Source organism: Camelus dromedarius, chromosome 1, assembly GCF_036321535.1.
Source record: "Camelus dromedarius isolate mCamDro1 chromosome 1, mCamDro1.pat, whole genome shotgun sequence".
Taxonomy (NCBI): Eukaryota; Metazoa; Chordata; class Mammalia; order Artiodactyla; family Camelidae; genus Camelus; species Camelus dromedarius.
In genome coordinates, this window is record NC_087436.1 from 101,199,066 (window position 1) to 101,226,883 (window position 27,818).

Sequence of the window (27,818 nt, forward strand, 5' to 3'; positions counted from 1 at the left end):
CTTCTGATACCAGAATACACATGTAGTACCAATGCCTCTTCATTTAGATTCTAATTGGCTGCTTTAACCAAGTTAGGAGTGGAAAAATAAATAAGCATATTTGGTACAGTCATGGATAAATACGAAACAGCAGGTGCTGGTAAGGACTTGGAAGTGAATTATGTGAGGTTTTCTGAATACATTTGGTAGCACTTTTTTTTTCTTCAGTTACTCAATGCTCTTTTTCGTTTGTTTTGAAGTTTCATTTTTATTCCAAATAGTAAAAGGTTATGCTGTGAATTACGCTCAAAATGTGTAAATTTATCAAAGTGCAAGTCAGTATTTACAGGAAAGCAAGAAGAAACTTAGACAAAAACGACTAGGGTGTGAGCCGCATGATCTTCCTCCTTCTCTTTCCAAGTGGCAGCTTTGGATATTGAGACGCTATTTCATCATTAATGAAAAGGGATTTAAGAAATACTGGGATCAAAAACAAAACGGATCCTGAAATCCCAGGCTGACAGAGCACCCTGGGATTTCATTTCCTACTTCCGACTAGACGGCTATACCCATGAGGCAACAGCTGTACTTCATGTAACACTGCGATTTACTGACTGCTAATGAGTGTAGCCTCAACATCAGGAGAAGTTTCTAAGCTTCCATGTTTGTCTTATATACGGACAGACGATTTTATAGGAACAATGGAAGAGAGCCCTTGATATTTAAATCATTTACACTGGATTGTCTACATAGGAGAGATGGCGTAGTGAATTATCTAGGCAAAACTTTTAACTCTAGCTTGACTTTCTGTCAGAATGCTTCTAAAATATTTTATTCATTGACATATTACTATACACTCAGGATTGGAAAATAAAGATTTAAAAATAATACACTCATTTTAAGCCAAATATAATATATTTAAATTACTATTTGCCATTTATCCATGCCCTTCTCATTAGGGTGACTAATCAAGTTTGGAACACTAGGATTGTATGTAGACTCACTCTAATGATAGATACAAATCCAATAAGTTGGTTTGGTTTATAAAAATCAAGATAAATAAAATGTTTGTTTGAGTCCGTGTTTATTTTCATTCCACATCGTACAACTGGCTTTACATTTTCAAAGCGCTTGCTGCCTTAATCTGAAGATCTAATGCAATCCAGTCCAAGACAGTAATAATAGAAGACTAATGCTTTCCATTTAAAATAATATTTTCTTTGGTCTTTGAAAGTCCTCGAGGGGTAAACTATTTTAATTTAATAGCTGCAATTGATCTTCAGATATTCAGCAGTATTAAAAGCAAAGGGAGTCCTTTTTCTTTAATCAACTGAGATAGAACTACAATAAAAGAAGACGTTCATATCACGCATTCAGGAAGCAAGGGAAAAGAAGAGTAAATAACTTTTGACAAATAAGCTTCTATGAACAAATTATCCAGTGAGAATCTTGCCCTAGAAAAACTTCAGCTCTTACAGTTTTATTACACATTGGCCCAGTTTATGTCTTTATTTTTTCATTCATATTTAAGATAATTAATAAGCGTTAGTAAAAGGCCTTTTTATACTATTGGTTATGTTTCCTATTGCCTCAGAGGGAAAAAACGAACACTAATCTTAAGAAATATAAAACTGTTAAGAACAAAGCCACACCTAATGATTGGGTATTTACATAATTCACAACTTTTATGTCGCGTCCTCCCAAGCATCCCATGCCAAGGACCCTTACTGCAGTTCTGGGATGTTAAGTGGCATGAGAGACTAACATACAAATGTAATCCAGTTGCCTCTGAATTCCATTTTGTGATATATTTATATCACACAATCCCTTGAACATGTACGTCTAGGACTTTTCACCTTAGATAGAAGTCTGTGTTGCATGTAATTGCGTAAGAAATAAGCGCGGTGTAGAAGCGGGTCCTCCAGGGCAGTTAGCCCGCGTGCTCTGAGGACGTGTCGACCTGTTTCGTCTCCCACTCGCTGTACGATTTTGGACATATCACTCTCTAGAGCCTGTGTTTTTTCCTACCGAGTAGATAAAACAGCACACCTACCTCATATTCCTGTTCCTTGGATTTTACAACATGATGCATTTTAAGAACTTAGCTTAGTGCCAAGCACACGATAAGCACAAAAGAAAGCATGTGTTTATTTAGCATCGCGAGCTTATTCACTAGATTTGAAAGTAATTCTCTAAAGCTGTGTTGTCCGATGTGGTAGTCACTAGCTCCATATGGTTACTCAGTACTTGCAACAAGGCTAGTCCAAACTGAGAGGATGCACCGTCACTGCAAAATACACACCAGATTTTGAAGATTTAATTTTTTAACGAAAGGAATGAAAAATATCTCATTAACAATTTTATAGTGATTAAATATTGAATCATAGTATTTTGGATATATGGGGTTAAATAAAATACATAATTAAAATTAATTTCATCTGCTTTTTTTCTTACTATATTTTTGTGCCTACTAGAAAATGTAAAATTACATGTGTTGTTTGTATTATATTTATATTGGATAGTGCTGTTGCAAAGTATTTTCCGTAAGAATGACCCAGGGTGCTTTTTGAAAATGTAGGTATCTGGCCCATCCCTGAGGTGAACAGAAGCAGAACTGCACTTCCTAAAAGCTCCTCCAGTGAATCCTCTGCAGGCAAAAATTTGAAAACTATTTCCCTAGATCTTCACATATTAGATGCTGCCAAGAATCCAGCCTCATCTGGACTACTGATCTGACTGTCCTGAAAGATTTGATTATTTCTACTTAGTGTCAAATGAGAGTGTAGTTTGATGCAATTAAAAGGTGCCTATTAAATAGACAGCAGTTCCTTTAGGCAAGCACCCAGCCAAATGGTCAACCTCAGGGTTAAGGGGGAACTTGCAGACACCTTGTTACACAAGTAGAGTTGAACAACCAAAAGGATGACGAGGAAGAAGCACCTTGTATGACCCAACATGATCCACTCCTAGATATACCTCCTTAAGACACACAGCTGAGCTGCAGAAGGAGGAGACAAGAGTCAAAATGAAAGGTTGGATGCCTTACTAGTTTGTGGTTCTCACACGTGCTTGGTGGAGGGCTCATCAGTGTCAACTGTCCTTCGAGGAACATCGTGGTTCAGGGAAGGATTTAATACATTTAATCTAATTAAGAATAAAGAAAAGTTTACATACAGAAAAAATCAGTATATTAAACTTGCCACTCTAAAATCATATAACAAGCATATCTGTTACTGGAAGAAGGGGCTCAATATTCCCATTGATAGTATGACAAAAGGTTGCTGGTTTGTTGTTTATTCAACCTCATGTTTTATTCTGCCACATGCCAGATCCAGCCAAGAAGTGATAAGAGGCAACAGAAGCAGAAGCAAAATGTACAGAAGATAAATCTAAACTGAGAAAAAAATGCATGCATTATTTTTTCTGTGAATTAATAAAAAAGAAAAAGACCATTAGTAATTTACTTTAGACATAGAACACCTTCAATTTCCAAATACTGTTATAGAACCACAAGCCATCTGCAAGGAGAGACAATCACTGATCAGGAGGAGAAACAGCAGATTCTCTGTGAAACAGTCTGACCATAGCCCACATCCCTTACATCCCTGCAAAGCGAGAGAGGACTTGGGACAAAGAAAGAAGAATCCTGGGGGGAAAAAGTCACAACTCCAAGGAGGCTGCGAGCAGGAAGGAGGCAGCAGGAGAGGTGGCAGAAAGCTAATGCTGATGAGTGTTTTGGGCAGCCGAAGTCCCTCTTCTCCCATTTCTCTCTTCTTCTCTTTTAATGTCTTCAGTAAGAGTTACGAAACACATTGTGGGAGAAATTTTGGCAAGAGAAGACCCACAAATATGTAGAAACACTGCAGGATATTGACCTTAAGAAGGAAACAATGGAAACTGAAGCTTAACTATCATGGTTCTTGAGGTCTTTTTTTTTTCTTTTCAGTAATAAGAAACATGTATGCATGTGTGTATATATACTGTGTCCATCTAGCTCCAACGTAAAGAGGTGATGCCAAGATTGTAAAGGAAGTTTAATGAAAAGATAGGCCTAAGTTTCGTTATGGGGGAACTGGAGAGTGGAAATCAAACCAACAGAAACATAAAGAGAAATACAACCTTAGGTTTTTGAAGCACATGGGTTTATGACCAAAAAATAATATGTAGGATAGATTTGTTCTTAGAATGCAGATCTGTGTATGACAAATACAATGATGTGCTTTCTGATATAACCTAGCATTTACTCATTATTTTAAAAATATTTCAGTTAAATTAGGTCATAGTATTATAGAAAATGCTTTGAAATCTATGATGTATATAAATTATGTATATATATTAGTTATATATATTAATTATATATATTATAATATAATATATAAATATAAAACACATTATATCTTTTGTATATTTAATGTATTTATTTGTATTTTAATAAAATTGTAGCTAAGATAAAGAAGCATTTTTACAATCTTTTTTCATATAAAGACAAACCTCTGGCATCCAATAATTTAACATTCAAGTTCCATTTTTTGACTGCCTAGAAAAATAGGAACTTTATCTTTCTCTATAGAACACAGATTAGCATAAACTTGGCTGCTTGACGGGGTTTCTTTTGTCTTTCAAAGAACTTTTACTTTTAGAATTTCCTAAAAGCAGATCCACTCAGTTCTAGAAATTCTATATTGTCTGTTTTACCATAAAAGAAGTATGGCTTCAAAACAACTGTAAAATTGCAACCAGGAATCAGGACAGAAAATACACAGAATGATTGCTGTACTGAACGGTCCATAAGGAAGAACGCTCTCATCCTCGGCATCTCTTGTATCAGCATTTTTTTCACAGCACTTGCCACCATCCTATCTTAGGCTTTACTTATTTATATCATTAATTATCTGCATCCCTCCCGTAGATGTGACAGCAATGATAGCAGTGAGTTTTATCAGTGCTGTTCTTTGCCATATTCCAGTGCCGTGACCACTGCCTGGCACAGAGCATGTTAAATACGTATTAAACAAAAGTTTGCTGTTTACATTTGTTAATTTGACCACTGAAACTGTTCTACAAGCTTTTCTTGAGAATCCACTATGTATAGGACACCAGATATTCAATAATAAATTAGGTATAATCCTTTTTCCTAAGAAGGTCACATTATTGCAGGAATAGGCGTACAAAAAGTGAATTACAATGCAAAGTGATTAGCATATGTGAACAAAGACGAAAAGCAAGAAAACAGCTCACTCTGAGAGGTAGGGAAAGCTCTGCATAGGAAATGACATTTGAGCTGAGTCATTAAGTCATGAAATATACGTGTGTTTCTGAGGAATGAAACACAGGATCAGGATAGAAGGACATTTCAGACAGAGAAAAGGGAATGCACAAAGGCATGGAGCAGATAAAGGGAACGTTCACAGAGCAAACGGCAGACAGTTTAGTGTGGCTGTAGCAGAGTGAACTTGGGAAATAAATCAAGAAACAGAGATGGATTCGTTCATTTGCTAAGAATCTTTTTGCGCTACTCATTGGTCCTCACTTTATCCTGTGGGATGCGACTGAAGGTTTTATTTGTTGAGAAAATAACTTAGAAGGACAAAGATGTTTTGAGGGTTCAGGACTAGAGGCCTCTTTTTTTTTTTTTTTTTTTTTTTTTTTTTCTGTTAGCAGCAGTGAGGAAGGAGTACAGGGAAGTGAAAGGAGCTTTCAGGGCCCAACAAGAACTTGTTTACAACAACCTTTCACATACAAATTTCTCTAGATGTAAACAATTACAGAGAGAACCAAATCTATGCATCACCTCCGGCCACAATCAATATATGAAAAAAGCAGTAGCTTTCTCTAAACTTTCAGAAAATAAATTTGTACGTGCAGCTTTCAGAAGCCTACTTATTCAAAAATAGAAATGCACCCGGGATTTTAAACACTTAGGTTGTTTACATTTCTAAGGTCAAGCACATTTGAGCCTTTGCCCCCTCATTAATATTACAGAAAAGCACAAATCTTGTGAGATGCTGGGTGAGGCTAGTGACTAATCTTCGAGAGAAGAATCTGCGAAGTCACAGAGCCGTGGGTTCCGGTCCAGCTCTACCTCTGATTAACTAGACAATCTCAGGCAGGTTATCAAAGCTTGAGCTTCAGCTTCTTTAACTGAGAAAGCCAACAGAAAAACAATATCCATCGGCACCCTGAGAATGAAATGCCCTAATCAGCCTAAACACACCTAGCACAGTGTCTAGTATACAAAAGAACCTCTGTCAGTGTGGATTTCCTTGAATATCATTATCAATAAAATCATTGAAGCCATCTGAACACCACCAAACAATTATAGACACTCACCAGAAACCTTGACCACCTGTCCATTTGTTAAACTATGCAATTAGATATGTCAAAAAATACGTATAGGTTTCTCAAGAGTTGACTTAAAATATTTAAATACCAAATCAAATCAAAGATAAAATACTGAAATCTTTTAAAAGGGTATCTGTATGTCATATGAAAAATGATGAATCTCTTTAAATGTATTAACATATTTCCCTGAAGAGTATTATCTTATGACCTTCATTTTTTTTTTTTTTTTTTACAGCAATGAAAGTACCTTGAGCCTGACAAGATTTATTGTTTCCAACTAGTATCTCCCACATTGGATGTGAATTTCATCCCTTAACACCTTACAATTTAGGACCTTTAATTCATAACTTTTGCAACCATAAAATACCTTAGACCCTAAACAATCTAAAATAAATCAATATATCATGTTTTCTATAGAAGAAAGGGAAAATAATAAAGTGACACATTTTTTTGCTCACATTACCAGGGATGCTTGAATTTGACAGCCTCCTTCCTTTTCATCTGATAAATGACTTGGGAATGCTTTGCTGCCTGCCTGATATGGAGCTACACTTATTTCAGGACATGTTCTAATGAGTCATGGTAGAGGATAACAGTAACCCCTTCTACTACTGCCTCCTCCTTCCAGAAAAACCATGGGAGTATTTGCAGGATACCTTGATGGCTCTGAGTAGACGCAACAGGGCTAACTGCTGGAGGAGGCTTAATTTTAAGCTAACTCTGATTGTCCAACTTGACTCCAATTTGACAAGGGTGCGTACAGAGATTCAATGTATCTTATGAAAATGTATTTCAGAAACCCACTATGCTGTTATTTTTGGTAGTTTCTATGATCAGTAACACTTTGCAGACAAAATCAAGGTTTTATCAATACACTTCACAGTAATCAAATATAATTCAAACCTCATTTTAAATTACAGACAAAATGATTTATTTTCCAACACAGTTCCTTATTTATGTGCACAGTGAAATCAGAAATTACTGGTAACTACTCCTTTGGGAGGAATACTTGGAAGAGGCTACTTTGCAATTTTTAAAAATCCATCACATATGTAAAAACCTTTATATCTTCATTCTAAATTAAGATGCAACATGAGAACAAGAGCAGAGTCCAAGAGTGTAGGTGTTTAATAAGTATTTGTTGAATGATAGAAGAGTCAGTTTGTCCTCTAACAGAGCCTAAAAATAGGCATTGCCATGGAAGCCCGGCTCAAACTTAGTATGAGCCCTGTGCCAAAAATCCATAGATTGTATGGCACGTGTCACGCCATCTTGCATGGTGTGCTCTTAACAATCTGCCTATGCTAAGTGCCTACTTGAAGCAACGTCTCAAGTTTGCCTACAATGCACCTTCATGTATCAACTTAGCAAAATTTGCAATTTATGTGAAAACATACTTCTTAGAAAACTCCTGCTAACTTAACCACATTACCATTCAGAAAAATACAGTTCACAGCAACTGCATATAAACTGGGGGATTTTCATTCTGTTTCCTTACCGATAAAAGAATTGTAAACGTTCTCTCTCTCTTTACAGTTAAAGATACGTGAAGGGAAATGAGATATGTACCAGAAATAAAAATAATCTGTATGGAAGAGTTAAGAGAAATGCTTTGACCTTGTCTTTTATACTGCCCATTACTGTTTATAATGACTTAAAGAGTCGCCAGACATGATGCTGACACATATGGTTGGTGTTTTATCTTCCATACCAGCCAGCTGAGAACTCTTCCACTTTCATTAATGTAATTTAATCAAAGATTCCTGGAATCTAAATGCTTCTTATTCCTTTCAGAACTTCCCAAAATCCATGACACCAAGTTCAAATGCTCCCATTTTGAAGCCTAATATTTTTAATTGGGTTACAGTAACACATTTACTTACTTGGAAATTGAATTGCCATTTATTTAAATACCAATAGTGTATGTGGGGCAAAAAACTTTTATTCATAAAATCTGTCCCATTTATTTCCAGGGATTTTCACCCCAAAACAAGAAACCTAAAGGGATGAGGAAGACAAGAGACTGGTTGTCTAAGAATCAGGGTCAAAGTTCCATCACCAGCTTCTGCAGCCACCAGTAATTACCAAGATTCTGACCTTCACTGAAAGACACCAACTCAGGAAGGTTTGCAGAAAGTGTCAGTAGCAAAAGAAGTGTCCACATCTTCTAATATTTACTTGTATTTTTAACACTTCTCATATTCAGATCAAAAGATAGCTTCATTATTTTGAGAAGTGGAAATAATAAGGCTAACTACTCAATTATAATGACATTTCCCTTCAAGCTTCAGGTTCAAAACTAAAGAGAAGAGACACCAGGTAGTTGCTGCTAGTTCGTCACTGCTGGCTTCAATCCCTTGGATTGGAAATGTATTGAGGGGCACACAATGATTAATAAATCTTATAGAGACCAAGAAAAATGTATGTGTATTTATATTTAAATAGCATCAAATTTAGGTGCAACCACATAGTATAAAACTTGAGTCTCAAAACATTATGCTGTATACCAGAAATTGACATGTTGTAATTGACTATATTTCAATTAAAATAATTTTTTGAGTCTCAATTATTTAGCTTACAAACTTTTAAAAAATCTGTCCCCCAACTATGATTATTTCTAGAAGATAATGATATAAAAAATATTTCTCAGCGTGCATGTGAGGATTTAAGGAACATTTACAGTTGAGAAACAGAAGAGGGACTCTTACTCTCAAAACATGTCTGAGATCTTTGATCCTCTGACACTTTAATCAGAATAGCCCAGCAAAGGACATTTATTAAGTGCTATCACTTTTGAACATCAAAATGCTCCAGTAAAATCTTCACTAAATTAAGCTTACTCAGAAATAACTGAATTGGTACAGCATCAAGTTTAAGATATTATTTCTAAAGATTTCAATTTAGAGACAAAATTCTGAGTGGCTCATACCACACAAGGGTACAGAAGTTGGAAATTTAAAAAAAAAAGTCAAGTTTGCAAGAACATTGCCCATATATCCAATGATTCTCAACTACTTTGTAGTTATAGTTCCAATATCTTTGCGTGGAACACAAAGTCCTTGGAAACAGAATACCTTATCGCTGTTTCCACTCCACCACAAAGGACATCTCCAAGTCTTGACTAAACTAATCCTATTTTTCTGTCCAGAAAACACCTACCTGACCTTCGAGATTCTGTCAAGGTCACTTTCTACAAGGCCTTTCTACATCCCAGCTAGTACCTCCTCTGTCTCCCATACTACTTCATATGTAAATGCTCCAAGAGTTGCAGTGATTTGCTTTTATAACTGTCTTTCCTCCTACATCCAAAGCTGCTTCCAGAGTGACACCATTTGGTATCCATTTTTTTGTATCTTCTGTACTTGGACCAGTACCAGGCACTCAGCACACTCTCAGTAACCTGGTAAATTAATGAATGGACATAAACAGACAAAGGCATATAGTAGAAAAAGATACATGCAGATCCTTACTATGTTTTACTACCATGAACAAACACAAACTATCTCTAGGGAAGAATTAATTTACAGATGTATTTCTGAATTTTCCTTCTCTTCAAATTTGAACCCATGATTGACTTTTCTCTCTGCATATAGATGAACCTATCCACAGACTTTTCTCTCTGCATATAGATGAACCTATCCACAGACATTGTTTCCTTATGGACTCACAGAGCTGAATATTAATTAGACACAGTGATTCATGGTTGGGGATAAATATTTTCAATTTCTCACCCCCAACCTATGCACCTGTTCTGTCCACCCTCGTCTTATCCTTATGATCATGTCTAACACTCAGGAGGCTGACCAACATAGATTACATTCACAGGATCCCTTTCCCTCTGGCTTAGAGCCAGGTTTGACCAGTGGAAATTCCAGACCCAGACTAAAAAGAGAGAGAAGAAAGAGGTCAGAGTACTTATTCCTTGACTCCCAGCTTCTGGGGCCACTTTGGGCAGCCCTCTCCAAAGGTTTCTCCTTTGTTATTCCACTAACTTCTCTCTCCTCTTGTCACCTTCAGCCTAGAGGTGGGAGAGTAGCTATTACTCACTATAGGGCAGGGGATCTACTTTGGCATTATTGACATTTTGTGCATCACATTTCTATGTTGTGAGTAGATTCCTTGTGCCTTGTATAATGTTTAGCAGCTTCCCTGGCACCTACCCAATAGATATAAATAACTTCTGTACAGCAATTTACAGTTTATAGATTACTTTCACCTACTTACTTGTACTTGAGCACCACAATTCTATAAATAGATATTATTTGAATACTTATTTTTACAGATAAGAAAATGACACCCATAGACACAGCAACTAAGAAACACGCACCCAAAAATCCTCCAGAGTAATAATGGTATGTACAGAATTTTTTATATGCAAGTCATAATCTCATTTCATACTGGCCTTGTAAACATTTACTGAACTAAACTTCCTTTTATTACTACTTGCCTAAATTCCAGTGTTTCATCATCAGGGCCATTGTGTTTCCTCTAAAATGCAAAAGTCATGACGGAATTCTTGGGGCACTACAGAAAGCGTGAGTGATATAGTTAGTCACCTATTATCTCTTTTTCTACCCATTAGAAGAATAATGTTGCAGGCCTGCTGTATTGACAATTGGAACCCTCTTGAAAGATAATGTATTCTGAGCCCCTTCTACAAAAATTCCTACCAGAATTACAATGGAAATACAGAATAACTCCAGGCATGCTTATATATTTGATCATTTGATGTTAAAGTAAGAAAGATGTTTAATGCATTTCAGAATTGTAGAGACTTTTTCTACCTTTCCTATCCTTTTGTAGAGAATCTGGCCTTACTGAAATCTGCTCATTCAGACAAAGAGAAACAAACTGCTATCAGACTTTCAGGAACAAAGTGCTGTCAGCATATACGTGCCAGAAGAAGTTCAGATATCAAAGGAGCACCAGGTAACGTTTCCTTTTATCTCAGGGAACACTGATTGATGAGAATTGGTGAGACCAAATCTTTTCTCCAGAGTCAACATTTATTTATTTATTTATGTTTCTTTCATAGGGGGACATTATCTTGGATTCACAGTCTCCAGTGAAACTTCACACAGGACTAAACTGAATGCTTTTGAGTAAGCTATGACTGAATGGTCTTTTCTAAATCAAAACATATCCTTTCCTCTGTTGATACCTAGTAGTCCAATCACAATTAGTATGGACTCCTGAAATAAAACAAATCATAAGCCCTGGCAGTTAGAAAGAGAGGAATTATGACTATTGCCAGATAGAATTACATTTTACTGCCCTCAAGACAGCCCCGCCATCATGCTGCCCTTCTAGCGGCATCACTGTCGGGCCAAGTCCTGGAGAGTAAGGATACTATCCTTGGTTGAGTTCCTGTATGTCCCAGGATTGTGGCTCCATTATCTCATTTAACGCTCATAACACCCCTTCAATGGCAGACACCACTATTCCCAGGTTACAGATTAGGATATTAAAACCCAAAGAGGAATCAGATATATTCTGCCTGAAAGCTATTCTCACCTCTTTGCTGCCTTTGGTTGAGCAAGTCAGTCAGACCCCATCTGACAACAACTATAGTATTTGCACATAATAGGTACTTAAATTAAATAAAAACTAGTTTAAAAAGTTACTGCAGTTATAAACTCTTATTAAAGTTGAGAGTGAAATCATGAAATCATATTACTGGTCACATCTTAAAACATTTGATGGCTTTATATATAAAAGTTTATCTTACAGAAAAAAAAAATCACTTTAGCCTTTTCTATCCTTAAGCTTTTTCAAATACAAATTCTTTTGAGGGAAAAGTAAGATCCAGTAGAGATAATAATAAAATATCTATCTGGTGATAAGATAAATTGTTGAGATTTCACAGGGGGAAAAAAAGTCAAACTGGAGACTGCCCAAATAGTATTTTGTGGTTTATAAAATGTGGTTATCAAATATTTAGATTTGCCTGTCAGATCTGTAGTGAGCAGAATAATGCCCCTACAAAGATGTCCACATCGTAATTCTGGGCATTTATGAATATGTTACCTTGCATGGCAAAGGGAATTAACAGTCCAGATGGAATCAATTTCTAATAAATTGATCATAAAATAAGGAGATTTTTCCTGGATTATCCAAATGAGTCCAATGTAATTACAACACCTTTCAGTGTGTAAGAGAGAGGAGCAGGGAGCCAGAAGGTTATATGAAAAAGACTCTACCTACCATTGCTGGCTTTGAAGATGCAAGAGTCGAGAGCCAAATAATGCAGGCAGTCTCTGGAAACTGGAAAAGGCAAGAAAATAGATTCTTCCCCAACTCTCCAAAACAAAACAAAACAAAACAAAAAAAACCCACATCCCTGCCAATACGTTGATTCTAGCCAGAGGAGAACCATTTCTGACTTCTGACCATCAGAGGTATGAGAAATAAATGATTGTTGTTTAAGTCACTATGTTCATGATAATTTGGTACAAGAGCAATAGGAAACTAATTCAAGACTAAAATAAGGCCTGGAGACCCTTGGAAAATGGAAAATGATGGTTAGATGCATTAACCAACACCCCTTAGGACATAAATTAAAGCTTCCTAGTTGTGTAGTACCATCACACCTTCATTTTCTTAGACAGAGTTCAACATTAACTATGCAAAGGGTATTAAAACATTTGATCATTACATAAATGGTTTTAGCCAACACCTTTTTGAAAACCACAATATAAATTGCCATGATGGAGAATAATTCAAAAATGCATTAAAATACTTGAAGGATTAAGACACATCATAAATCTTGTTCAAATGATTAATTATACTGCTCTATTCTGATTCACGGAAGAATTCACCATGATAACAGTGGTATAAAAGACCCAGTGATAAAAATAACCAGTATGACTAAGTCCTCAAACATCTACTTATGGTTTACTAGACTCTACCCAATTAAAAACTTGAGAAAGAAAGAAGGAAGGAAAGAAGGAAGAAAAAGAAAAAAAAAATCTTCCATTAGCCAGACTTAGATAATTGGAATGACCATTGCTAGCTGGACTGTTCTTGCATCAAGTCAATTTCCAGCTTTTACAAATAGCTGGTAGTGATATTAGCATATTAACCCACTAATATTCACCAGTGTAAATACGCTCTCAATAGAATATCCCAACTTATGTACTAGCTTAAACCATTGTCCAGAGAGAATTATAAAGAGATTCTGCAAGATTTTGTAGAAAGTAAATGGGCTGGATTTCAAGAATAGTTACTGAAAATAAGGTCTCAGGAGACTGGAAAAGTTGGTAGCAAAAAACACAAGGAAACAGAGATACCAAAATGCAAAGGGAGAGACTGCAACCAAGGCTAGCTGCCCGGTGACACCCTCTAGAACTTCTACCCATCTGCTCTCCCTTCATGCCATAGGCCTTACAACTGAAGCTAATTTCCAGAAAAATCAGTCTGAATGTTCTTCCAATAAATAACCTTTTTTCAGGATCTTTTTACCACAAGGTTTGACAGGGACATTAAAAAAAAAAGTGACCCTCTGCCTGCTGCTTCTTATTTAATACTTAGAGAAGATACATATATTTGAGAAATATAATTTAGAATTTGAATTTTTAAAAAATTATCACCTAAATGGGAGTTACTAGCCTCTGTTATCACTCAGGGTGAGAGGTTTCCAGGCCAAAATTTACCCTAGGATTTAAAATATAATATCTCTTTTGAGAAAAAAAATGTATATATACATACAAAATGAAATAAGTAATTTGACCCTGAGTGGCATTGGCACTAAATAAAGAATGCTTTACTCTTTACTGCCACCTGGACACAAAACCAAAGATCTACCGTGAAGTGACACCTTTAAGAGCTCAAGGGACCGAGAATGACAGAATAGTCAACTAGGATTGCTTTGTCTCCAAATGTTTTCCTCTGTATTCTGGATAATGTCTTATATAAATCCCTTCATTAGAAAGCTTCACATCAGGGCTTTTGTTCTTCCAGAATCCTCCATGAATAGGAATACAACTTGGAGAGGCAATATCTTAAAAGCTGTCATCAACCAGTCACTTAAGCAGGATTATCTGGAAGCCGGTTGATAACAAATACCAGTGTTAATAGAACACAGGATAGCTGCTCAGCTGAAAAAAACAGAGCACCAAAAAAAAAAAAAAAAAAAAAAAATGAAAAGCATCTAAAATAATTAGAAATTGTACGGAAAAAAAAATCATTGTGATTTTTCTTAGGCTATCTACTAGGGCTATAACACTTTCAATAATCAATGCAGAAAATAAATACAAGGTGTGAAAATACAAGATTACGTGACTAACTGTTTTTAGGAAAATATCACTTATGACTGAGATGAATTGTTGTATTTTTCAAAGAAGTTGCCTCAAGAGGGTGTAAACATTCCAGCAATGTTGCCACGATTAAAAGCATCTATATGACTCCTCTTTGGGAAATTGCTTCTCAGCATGTGTTCCTTTTCTTTCAATCTCTTCAATGATAGTAATAGTAGCCATTTGAAGGTGGTTTGACATCAGAAAATTACTTAAAATCATTCAGAGCCAAGTGTGAAGAATTCAGAGTGAACAGTTACAGTGAGTAAGTTCAGTTTTTGGTCAAAAAGATAGGATAACAACAAAGCAGTGAGGCTCACTGAATTGCTCATTAACTGGTTCTAATTTTAACAATCAAAGGAAAAATCCATTAGAAATGCATCAAAAGCAAAAACCTGTTGAAATGTAAAGGAAGGTAGGGTTCCAACCCAGTTCCCAAGAGAACAGTCAATTCCCTATGGCCAAAGTTGCAAGATTGATGCAGGACTGCTGCAGGAGAGAGAAATGAAAGCCGCATTATAACTTCCCTGTGAAGTGACTGTCTATTATCAACCTTCCTAGGAATCAGTAAGTCCTTCCCAAAGTACCAGAGCTCCCATTAGAGCCATTATAAGATCACATTAAAATTACGCCTTTACAAGTCTGTCTCCTCCACAAGACTATGACCTCTTGCTTTACCCAGCACGATAAGACATCAATAATTGGGGGTTCAATAAGTGAATGAACAACACTCATGTGGATGTGCAGCTTCTAGTAGTTTTAAAGTCCCTCCTTCTGCAGAGTTACATAGGTGGGTGGGGACACCTCTTAGGCAAACTTCGAGCTCTACCTTTGCTTTTACAATTTTTTAATTATATGATCAAGGAATACTGGAAACTTGCTGATTTAAGAGAAAAAAATCCCAAATTTGTTAGTCCTTTATAGCCTTCTCCATCCAGCTGAGACGCTGAAAACTTCAAAAACATTCAGCATTTAAAATATTCTTATCACTTGGCTGCTTGGTACTCACTGACATCTGACTTCCTCCGAGACAGTGAGAAAACTCAGCCTGCTTGGTGGGAAGATGAAGCCAGAGCAAGTGTAAAAGCTCACAAGATGCCACAGGGAATAGAAAAGAGCAGCACCTCAGACTCCCACAGACTGACTCCACTGCACAGGATGCTGAAGGATCAAGGGAAACACAGACTGCCTCCAATCCGATGCCTTTCAGGGAAACTGCCAAAGGCAGGATGTCCACTTTGCTGAAGTCATGATTCTAGCAATCTTCCTCCACAACTTGAAATCTGAGGATTAATCATCATTTTTCTGAAGGCAGCTTGCAAAAAATGCCAACGTGCCCCTCAAATTTCAATGCTCCCTAAACTGATTTTTGTTTGTTTGTTTGCAAAGATAAACATATGACTGTGTTAAAACTTAATGTAGTTTGAGCCTGTGGCAGTGTGTGCATGTGTGCACGAGTGTATGTGCGTGCGTGCATGTGAGAGAGAGCAAAAGTGAGAGTGGGGGTAGAAGGGGCATAGGATGTTATGTTTTATTCTCTAGCAGTTTGCTCAGGACTTGATATTTCTTTCAGAGCTTTTCAACTATGAGTTTAGGGAGAAATGTAGGCAATCATGAAAGTACAGAAAGACACAACTTCCTTTCTCTATTCCCTCAGTACTTTCATTTTTCACTATCTTTTGCCTTTGATGAAAAAGTTCCTCCCCCACCCTCCATGTATTTCAATTATTCAATAAAAAGGACCAGCAAGAAATCAGCTTAAATGATAAAAAAGAAATAAGCCAAACATTTTTTAGACACCTGAGCAAAACCCTGCATTTTTCCCTTTTTGTAAATTGACTTTCCTCTCTAGTCTGAAGCATACTTTTTTCTCCTTTCTTCAGTAAGACATTTCTGCTTTTACCCAGAGTGATAAAATAATATGTCTTCAATTCTCCTCCACAGATGAGTGCTAGGAACAAAATGACAACTCTGTTATTTTTGGTAACAAAATATTCTTTATTTTTTTAAACTAATTCTTCTAGGAGAATACTTATCTTCAGCTATGGCATCATTACTTCATTTTTGCTTAATCTCCCTCCTCCCTCCTTAAAGATAGTTTGTTTACTATAACAGAAATTGCAGTCACCAATATCCAGTGTTTCTCTGTTTGATTTTTCGTTTCTTACATTTCCCATGGAGTTTTGAATAAGTTAGGAAAATGAGATAAAGGAAAACCGAGTGATCTGTTCAACATCAGAGATCAAGACCAAAATAAACCTTATAAAAGCTGCATCTGCCTCTCAGCCAGGATTGTACCCACTAATGCGGAGGCATATTACGTGGTAAGTCATGCTTTTAGATGTGAGGATCTTTCTGTGTTTCAAGGTCTTTTCATATGAAATAGGCTGTGATGAATAATTTCTTTCTTTCTGTTACTATTTTATACCAAAACAAAATTCACAGCTCAAGTGGCAGCCCTGTCTCAGTCCTTACTAACACTGGAGATCAGAAAAGCAGCACACAGGTCAACTCTGAACACAGGATAAACTGCACAAGTGTGCATGACACAGTAATTAAGGACTAGAAGGGCTGCTGGATTTTCTTTGTTTGGGTTTCACCCAAATCACTCTCATTTTCTTCACATGGCACCTCTGCAGCCTGAAATGTAGAGCTGAGCATTTCTAACCAAACCTATACAGACATTTGTACACGTAGATTACAGAAATCTACATGTACATCTACATGAAATTACTATCTACAGATTAATTTTTTATTCACAAGCCATGTCTGTCCTTCCTTCACGATGTGCATACGCTGCCCCGTTAACTGTAATGTGACACAGTGGGGACATCAGGCACTTTATGTCCCTCAAGGTTCACGTCATCTAGTGATTAGCAGCCTTATAGATATTTTAAAGCATAAGCTGACAGTAAAGCCAGATTCTTCACTGAAACTCTTCTCAGGCTAAACAGAGCAGTTACACGATTGTAAATGCATGGTTTCCATTAGGAGTTTCTGCCTTGTGCTCTGGCAACAACTGTTCTTGTTTTACAAAAGAGCAATCAAAAAGTTCGAAGTTAAGAGTGGTGAATTCTCAATAACACATGAGCATGCACTTTTATTACTTGCTTACTGTGTAAAGTAGTTATTCATACTATTTATTGCTGGGGACTGAAAACAATTCCCACTTGTCTAAGTGGATTTAAAAAAAAAACAAAACTCTCACAAGGTGTATCCAGGAAACATTTTGCTAGCATGATAATAACACATACAGGCTGAATTGTGGACGTCATCAGGTCCTGACAATGTGGTTATGCCCGACACATGGCAATCTTTGTCTTTTCTCCTCTTTTTCTCTTTCTGAAAGTGTACCAATGTCTACATTGAAGTTAAGAGACGCATAACTAATTGTCCATTTTCAGACACCAAATTTGAATGAGCTTTCCAGCTCAAACCAAATTGTTCCATCCCTTACTTTGCTCATGCTCTAATGATCTGGTAATTTCAGACTGCATGTATGATGTTCAAACGTAGTAGTCCAGTAACTAACGCTGATTAATTTCCAGAGTCCTTTGGCTTTAAATTGGTTGTTTCCAAATGAAAGTTAAACTTTTAACCAAATGGTAACGAGGTGATCTGTGGGCTTTGTAAGAATTCAAGTGAGGCCTGGAGGGGGTTATTAGTCGGGCTTCTTACCAGTTTATCATGCTTTCTTTCTATTAATAGAATATGACTGCAAAGCTGGTGACATTTTTAATGCTTATTGTTAAGGAAACAAAATTCCACAAATTATTAAGTGGACTGTGGAAACAACAGCCTCAAAAATTTGATTCACTAATTCTGAAGATTGAAAAATTTAAAATCATTCCAGTAACACTAAGATCAACCCAGATGACAAGTGTATAGGGATATTATATTACTGAACCCAAAGTTATACTACAAAGATTCACATTTTGGGACATCTGCCAATTGAATAAATATCCTATATTTAAAAACGTATCATTAACACATTAGGAAGACACAGTTATAGCAAAAATGGGTATATCATTATCGTCATAAAGACTCAACTTCAGATGGGCTTCACTGGTACGCACCTGAATTTTAGGTGATTGAAAACGTGTCTCATAAAGAAATATACATATCTATCTATCTATCTATCTATCTATCTATCTATCTATCTAAACACACAGTTTAAAAAAAGAAATAGCAAACATGATAATATATATATATTTTAAGAATATAAAATAATGTATTTTAAGAAAAAAACTATATATAGGTCATATTTTAATTGAATGTTTAATAATGAGCACCCAATTTAAAGAAAACCAGAATATGTACAGGAAATCTCTTACAAAGAATTCATTTTTAGTTTGTTTTCTTTCAAATGTGAATGCTTAAGGGAAAGATAAAAGATGACTTTTCTTTTTAGTAAAAGGTAAACAAAATGTATGTTTTAAGAATCTTCTAATGAAAAATTTATTCTCTATATAAAGGCATGTCCTGTCCTAAATCAAATGGCAATTCACAAAAGTTAATGAGTACATTTTATTCCTAGTTGTATGAATAACATACACAATAGACTATGTGAATACTGAATGAAATGAAGAACATTAAAATTAAATGACAAAAAAAGGAAAATACATTTATGAGGTGTTCCCCAAGCACAGAATGGGTAGAGGGAAGGAGGGGAGGAGGGCCTACTGGTCTAATATCTGTCTTCCCATTTTTTGATTTGCACTTTGATTAAGGTTTAAGATGGTAGTATTAAATAAAATTGGACTGACTGACCTAATTTCAAGAACATAGTAAAAGGTATTAAAATAGGAAGGTTGAAATATCACCAAAGCCTTCAAGAGAAGTCAGTGAATTCAATTTCATTCTCATAGAACTAGTTAGCTATAAAATAGATATGTTTCCTCTATTCCGCATGTGCATGGTGGTGGAGACTGGCCTCTGCCGCTTTATAAATTGTGAGACCATGAGCAAGTTACTCAACTCCACCGCCTGTCATTTTTCTCAACTACAGAATGAAGACAATCATAGGCATTCTTCCTAGGGCTGTTGTATCTACATAGTAAGTTAACACATGTAAAATATGTTGACCACTGCATAGTATATAGTGTGCATTGTAAGTTTATCTATTATTTAAGTATTATCCCACTAAAAATGAATCTCTGCAGGAGGAGAAATGTTTGTTTTTATTATTGCTTTCTCCAGTCTCCAAAACATTGCCTTGCATATAATCATGTAATTGGCATACAATATTAAGTATTTGCTCTCTGAAATGTTACTGTATTACTCTGTGTGTGTATTGTGTATGTGAATGTATATATACATACATATATATATTATACGTATATACATCTACATACATACACATACACGTTTCTTATTAAAGGTAAAACTTTGAAGAGAAAGGCCAGGAGTCTTTGTAACAATGTAAATTTGAATGCTCCTGACCTAATACTATGTGCATTGGTTTGGAAAAAATAGGCATCACCATCTTTTGTTCCTAACGCCCAAAGGAAATGCCATCTCTGTATCTAAAATTGGTCCTTGTGCTCAATAGTTAAATACACTGAAAAGCAGATTTAGAATTTAGATGCAGTTTTTAAAAAATCCTTTAAATTTATGCCATAATTATTGCCATTTCCCTGAACAAAAGAACTGATTAACTTGCCATTTTTAATATAGGGGGTCAAATGTAAAATTAGCTCAGGAAGCTCAGAAAGGTAGTTCTTAGGAAAGGTCTGTTCAGACGTTAGAAATTCTGACCAAAGGACAGAAAAGGAGTCCCTCCTCCTGATGTTGATGTATTATCCCCCTAAAAAAATCATTGCTTTATGCATATATAGTTCCCAGGCTACTCATTATGTATTTCATCACATGAATTTTTAACTAAGAAAATTAAAAGGCACAGTGTAAAAAAAAAAAACCCTTGATGTGTCCATGGGTTTGCGTCATGATGCAAAGTGTTGCATGCACACATAATAATAGCTGGTGGAGAGTCACTCAGAGCGTGGGACTAGCCTCGGTTACATGCTTGGCAGTTTCCATATGCCATGAGAAGTCATACCCACTGGATTGTTGTCAGACCAATTATGCCACTATGCCTGCAAATCCACTGAGACTGTCCTTTGAAAAGAGGGATTATTAAGCCTACCTTATTACTGTTTCAACTGATTCCCTCCCCACTCAACTCCTACTGCTTTTCATTCGGACTTTAATGCTGAAAATATACCAGACATTTAAAACTAAATATAAACATCATCATTTAAAAAGAACTCTGTTACATTTGTGGAACAATTTTTGGACTCTTTTATACAAATATTGATTTTATATTAATTAATATACCTACATGAACTTATCAGTTGGCAAAATTAAAATAATTAAGATGTTATTTAATGTCACACATCCCTGTGAAAGCTGAAAACTGTAGAAAGCATTCAATGATGTGCATAAAATGTTACACATAAGCTAAAACATGAATTTCAAATTTTATGCACATGCCTACATGTTATAGATTCATATTATTTCACAAAAGCTATAGCTATTGTACCAATTTTCCATCAATGCCAAAACACATCTATCTGGCTGCACGTCTTTTGAGGCTGATCTGAAAAGGGTTGAAAAGGTCCTCATAAAATGGGAAGTGTACCTTCCTTCCTATGAAAGTACAGACCGTATGTGGTAAATGACAAACTCATGAAGAAATGATGATCTGGTCCAACAAGTTCTTGCTCGGACCAAGAAAGGATTCTGTTACGGAATGAACTGTATCTCCTGGGAATTCACTTGTTGAAGCCCCAAACTCCAAAGTGACTTACTTGGAGTTAGAGTCTTTATGGGGCTAATTATGGTTAGATGGTATCAGAGGGTAGGGCCCTAATCTGATAGCACTGGTGTCCTTAGAAGAAGAGAAAGGGACATCAGAGCTCTCTCTCTCTGCAAATGTGCTGGCACCTTGATCTGAGACTTCTAGCCTCCAGACCTGTGAAAAAAAGAAATTTCTATTGTTTAAGCCACACAGTATTTTGGTATTTTGTTACCACAGTCCTTGTGACTATCACAGACTCTCTTCTCAGCCTGCTCAGGAGACATAGCAGGGATTGTGCACTAGAGCAAACTGCGTACAAACGCCTAAATATATGAATACGTAAATCTGTGCATAATACAAACATTGATCAGGACTATTATGCTAATAATAATTCTCAAATTCAAAGAGAGAAATAGGTTGGAGGAAAGTTGACTGCAGGTAAATTAAGGCCCCCTGTTTTAGGTAGAGAAGAAGGGACCTAAGAGCTTCTGTTTGTTTTTTTCCCAGTTACATATGTCACATGGAGAAAAGAGCCGGCCCCGCCTCCTGGAGTCGTTAGGAGGAGGAAATGCATGCGTGTGACAGACCCCGTGGCAGAGTGACCGCACAGACTTAGAGCTCAAATAAATGACAGCTCTTAACGTTACAGGCTGGCATGAGGAGTGAAAGAAAACCTCCCAGGAGATAATGCGCAGAAGAATAAAGCACTCTTAAAAAGTAGTGAAAAAAAATTTTAAGTATCAAAATGGATACAAACTATTGTGAGCCTTTCCTAAACTCTTTGTTTTACAGCAACAAGCTATTGCTTCTCTTTCACCGTCGAGATGCCACAGGCACTGAAATGATTTGTGACCAAACCCAGTGCCTTCTGGCAGACAGAGAGGCACACGCACTGGCTGCACCTTGAGCAGGATCAGCGTAACCATGAAGAAATCAGCCAGGATTAGAGAACGTCAGGGCTCCAAACAAGTACATTGTGACCAAACAAACCAAAACCAAAACCAAAATAACTTTTTAACATCATAGTGAAAATACCCCAAAAGTGTAAATGCACTTTAAGAAGGGCTTAGAGAAATTTCTTGATAACTAGAAATATTATCTTAAGTTGCGGTAGCGTTTTCACAAGCCCCACACGTTTTATGTGGCTCTCATGAACCCTGTCATGTAATCAGAGCAGCGGTTATTATGTAAAATGACAGAGGATGAGTTTGAGAGGCTTGGGGACTTCAGAGGACTTACATAAGGTCACACTGGCCAGTCAGTGACAGAGCCAGGACAAGAAGGCAGACTTTCCTGTTACCTCATCCAGCTTTAGTTTCCTACTTCCCAGAGGCTGTCGAAGAGTGAGCCAGGAAGCAGAAGTTAGGGATTTCAGGGGCTCTAAACCTCACGTTTTTTGTAGCCTGACCTACCCTCTGCAATCAGAATTGAGAAAGTGAAAATGTCAAAAATGCAGGTTTCTGGGATACAGTACAGACCTACTAGAACTCAATTTCTGAGAACAAAGTAAATTAGGATAAGAAACAGCTCCACGGCAGTAATGTGGCAACAGCTTTGATTCCAGCAGTCTAATAATAATAGTAGAGAGAAAGGGAGTCTATTGCCATGCAGTTTGTGTTTTTTTTTCCCTTCTATTTTCCTTCTCTGTTCTTTCTGTCAAAAATACAGGGGTAGAAAATGAATGAAGACAGAGCAGGTGGACATACATTCCAGGCTGAAAACAAAAACCAAACCCAAACAGAACACCTGGCAGAAATGGGAGAAAGTAAACATCCACTGCTTTTTGACACTAAATCTTGCAATCACATGAAGCCTTGACGTTTAGTGTCATCCTTCGGTCACCAGGGCCCCGGGTCAAAATTCAAGGCCACAAACATTGGCTTTTGTCAGGACTGAGTCCCGTCCCCCCCCCCTTTATTTATTTGTTTATTTATTTAGTTATAATCTCACCTTACCTCCTGACTCCCAGCTGGAGTTCGAGCCACTCCTTGCCTTAACAGAGTTCTCGGTCTTCTAAACTACTGAAAGTTGACCACCCTTCCTTAAGGCCCTCATCAAATCTGTATTTCTTAAGAACTACTGGTCTTTGTGAGGTGCCGACCTAGTTATCTGCTTACAGCGGTTTACACCCAGGTGTGCCAAAGACTGAACCAACTCCTCCGGAGGTCATTTGCTATTTAAAAAAAGGTGCTCCTTAGAATTTGGGGCTTGGAAGGCGTGCTTTCGAGTTGCATTTCTCAGCTCCCACCTCACTGCTCATCACTCCCCAGTCAGGGCACACTCCCTCTTCTAGACCTCTCTCCTGAGTACGCCAAGTACATGTTTCTCTTTACAGATGTGCTGGACTCTCACCTTTAAAGATGACCGCTCCCCAGGGGCAGTGAGAATGGAAACGGGGGGAAAACATGTGTTACGAGTGAGCGTGGGTTGGCACAGCGAAATACTACTACCTGCGGGAAGATACACGTTGACAAAACGGAGACTCATGCGTGTGTTTGGGGACACATGTATCTGTTTTTCTCCTAAAAATGGAGTGCCAGAAAAATCCTGAAAACCCATATATTTGCACGCTTTTTTCAAAGCCCCTCAAATATATCACACATCTACTGTGTGACCAGTGCCTCCTTACATGTTTGCTTTAGTTTACTTTATCTTTTTTAAGGGTTTGGTGTGTATACCACCACCCAGAGGAAGTAAAGAGGGGAAATCAGACAATTGCTCATTTGGTACCAAAACAAGAGTCACACACCCCGCAGAGAAGGCAGAGGCTCTAGCCAACCCAGCAGGTAGCCTTTTATCATGGAGACATCCACCCAGCAGGGAAAGAAAATAACAATTAGGATGTTCTCAGAGATGGATAGAAAAGTGGCCACAGCGCAGTTCAGTGATCCAACGTGGGTGGATTTCTCAGGCTACCTAGCACCAAGGCCCAGGCCTTTTGTTCAGTCATCTGTTCAACAAATATTTAGGAGTGTCTCTGGTACGCGGGACACTGTAGTAGGCACTGATCGCATGATGGACAAGATAAACTTGGGGATAGTTCCCCTGAACTTCACGTATCCCTTACCTTGTATATATTATTTTTGCGCTGAAGATAAGGGCCCTGTTTTAGCCATCATTTTAATTACAAAGCCTTGTACTGTATACTAAAGACATAGCCAATCTATTCTTTATAAAGTAAATGAATTAAAAAAAATCATACACATCCAAGAAAAGTGTTTTGCAAAGTTATAGATAGAAATTATTCCCAGGTAGCTATTTCAAACATGGAATTACTTCTGAAGGACCTCGATAGCTTTTCTAGAGAGAGCCTCAGAAGTAAAGTTAGGATTAGAGTGATTTACCTAATTCTTGAGGTTGCCTTGTTTGTTTTTAATCACATATGAGGCTATTGTTTACAAATTGGGTGAATTAATTCAATCTCTAAATTATACCCACAGCACTTTTTTTTTGTAATAGAAAGTGCAGTTTGTGACCAAAAGAAGTTTGAAAAATGAGTCCCATTCTAATTCTTTTGCAAAGATTTTACCCAGGTAAGTCTGAAAATACACTGTAGTCAGAAGTACAAATGTCACCACCTCCCCTAAATGCTGTCAGTACTTTTGAATTTGGTTTATTTCTTCAAAGACCTGATAGTTCTTAGCCAGTTCCACCAGAGCCATGAAAAAGCTGTTCATTACCTCAGCTCCCTTGTCTCAGAAATGGTGCTTTTCCTTGCAGACTGTTCTGAGGAGCAAACATGCATTCAATGCTTTGAAACTGAAGAAGCATAATGCCAATATTATCTATCGTTTTTCTGCTCTGTAATCTTCTTTAATATATTAATTCCATGAGGACAAAGACTCAATCTCATTTTTCTTTTCATACCCAGTACCAGCTGATATGAGATGTGTTAAAAGAAATAAACTTTATTTAAACTAGTCTCTAACATGCTCATATTTCTCTTTAGAGTTTATAGAGTACAATGAAGTATTGTCCTGACGTTTAAAAGAAAATGTCCAAATGCTAAAATATACAGGGTATTGGATGGTTGGCTCTGAGTCTGCCTCCACCTGTCCGCAGGCACCACCCTAAATGGTAAATTCCAGTAACTGAAAAGGAGCCTGGTCAGGAGACCTGAGGTGGGGATGACAACTGGGAGCAGGGGTTTGGGGGAGAAATGTCTGTGCACGGATAGGAACCAAGGGCGACATCTTCAGATATTAAAAAAAAAAAAAAGGAGGATGATAATGGACTTCTCAAAAGCTCACTGCTGTTGATTGTTCTGATTCAGCTTAATAACACACTAACATTCTGGGGAGCGTTAGTAATTCTTTTGTTTTGATTTATTATGTTTTTCCAATCATAACTGTAAATAGCCATTGTTTCCCACCCCAAACAGTCTAGAGTGGTGGTTCGCAATACTTTTCAGCTGCTTCCACAATAAGACACATTTTTTACGAAGCAACCAAAAGCCGAAGACACACAGGCATACAAACACAACTGAAATAAAGATCTCCCAAGACAATATTTACTCTTACTATATGGATGGAATCCTTGAAAATTTTTGGCTTTATTTTGTATCTTTCTAATTGTGGTAGAAATTCACAAATTGACTCATGTCCCAATAGTGTGTTGCAAACCAAGTTTGCATAATTCTGCCTTATAATGTTCTTCTTTGTGAAGATATTCATAAATACCCCTCCATGTGATTACACATTTTAGGTTATCCCCAAAATTCTGGCCTTTTTTTTGGTCTATAATTTGTTTTGGAGTTGACGTGATTTGTTAGAGGATTTACACTTTCAGCATATCTGAAGAAGTTTACTAGTTAAAATGAGGAAACATGACATTTCCAAGAAGCTAAAAGCAGTAAGAATTCTCTTCACCAGTTTCTCACACTGGTCCTTGTGCTCAAAACGAAATGAGAGGTTGATGATCATTAGGTTTTATTCAGGAATTTCACTATAGTCTCAGTGATACTTCTGAAAATTTCCTTTTTGCAGAATTAAATCAATGGCTAATAAAATAAAAGGTCTGAAATGCATGCATTAGTGATGTTCATGGGTTCGCGTGCCTTTCCTGTCACTCCGTATTTTAATGTTGTTCCAATATTTATTTATTTTTCTGAAAGTGCTTTTCTGTTAACAATAATTCACCAAAATTTTCTCAAGAATCTGGCATTCTTGGTCAGTATTTCAAAACTTGGGGAAAAACTTTAATTGGGCAGATGATATGATAAATATATTATACAATTATCAAAGTTTACAAGTGGAACACTTATTTTTAGGCACGTAAACACATACAACATAACAAACAGAAACACAAATATACAAACAGAGAGAGTTAGAGGGACCATACAGAGAATTCCCTGACTTACCTAGCAAATCGCTACTTACACAACTAAAATCCGGCTACTTGCTTTCTCAGTATGTCACATGCTGAATTCTCAGAAGCCTCTTGCATTTATGTTCTCTGACATTAAATAGAATAGCCTTCAGATGAATGTAGTCCACAAAAACATATTCCTTCTGAATATGACCACAGTGACTTCAGTGAATCTAACTGAAAGTTTCTAAATTTTCTTAAGGAATTTAAAAAACAAACAAACAATCCCTTGGAAAGTCTACAGATATTTTGTTCAGTATTTCTTGATTAAGGAAAAATCAACCTTTGGCAGAGGCTGTGATAAATACAAAATAAATCTCTTGAATATGTCTTTATAAACAATATAATTTATAAATGTTGCTCAAAGTCTTTGCATACACATGTGTGGGAGGACACGCAAACACACACAGTGGCATTTAGAAAGACACACACAATGAGCAAGAGACACCGTCCTTTACTCTCACAACTATCTCACTGGTCTGGAAAAGACTGTGATTACATAACAAGTTAAAACTATTGATCAATTTAGGATTTTATTCAAAGTCATTATTTAATGTATTATAGACAAAGACTTAATAGACTAAATTTTCCTCGGTTCACCCAAAGCCAGAGTCTTCAAATCATTGTTGAAATAGGCTTTTGGGTTTTTTTGTTTTTTTTTTTAAGACTTTACTATTAAATTCTGCTAACTACCTCTTTGAGAATGGAATTCCTGGTGACTTTGACACCCATTAGTAACACATTTCTTTATTAATACTTTTTTTATAGGTTTATTTATTTCAATACTATTTTTCCTTAAATGAGACGAAAAGAAAAAAAAAAAAAAACCTTGAAAATCAAATGCACAAGTGGAACAAGCAGTGATTGGCTGACACCCCACGGCCAAGGGCAGGCTCCAGCAGGTTGCGAAGTAGCAAGGTCATCAGAGTATGGTGCATAATGGAGCATCATATTAGAGTGGAATTCAGCCAAACACAGTAATGTATGGAAGTGGACGCATCTGAAAAAAGGAAAATAAAGATTTATGCAGGTCAAAA

The 27,818-nt window shown here is 36.7% G+C and overlaps 1 protein-coding gene across 13 annotated transcripts in view; it reads right to left on the reverse strand.

Annotated features, from left to right (window-relative positions):
• PCDH7 (protocadherin 7) overlaps nt 1-27,818 on the reverse strand; it is a 387,708-nt gene that overhangs the window by 349,010 nt on the left and 10,880 nt on the right. For 7 of the 13 annotated variants that reach the window (XM_064487590.1, XM_064487585.1, XM_064487577.1 and 4 more), the window contains exon 2: nt 12,526-12,585. The exons of 5 other annotated variants lie outside the window; for them this stretch is intronic. In XM_064487590.1, coding sequence (XP_064343660.1) covers nt 12,526-12,585 — 60 coding nt within the window. Of the gene's footprint in view, nt 1-12,525; nt 12,586-20,065; nt 27,782-27,818 lie in introns of those variants that run through there. One more of the 13 variants, XM_064487616.1, reaches the window with a different exon arrangement.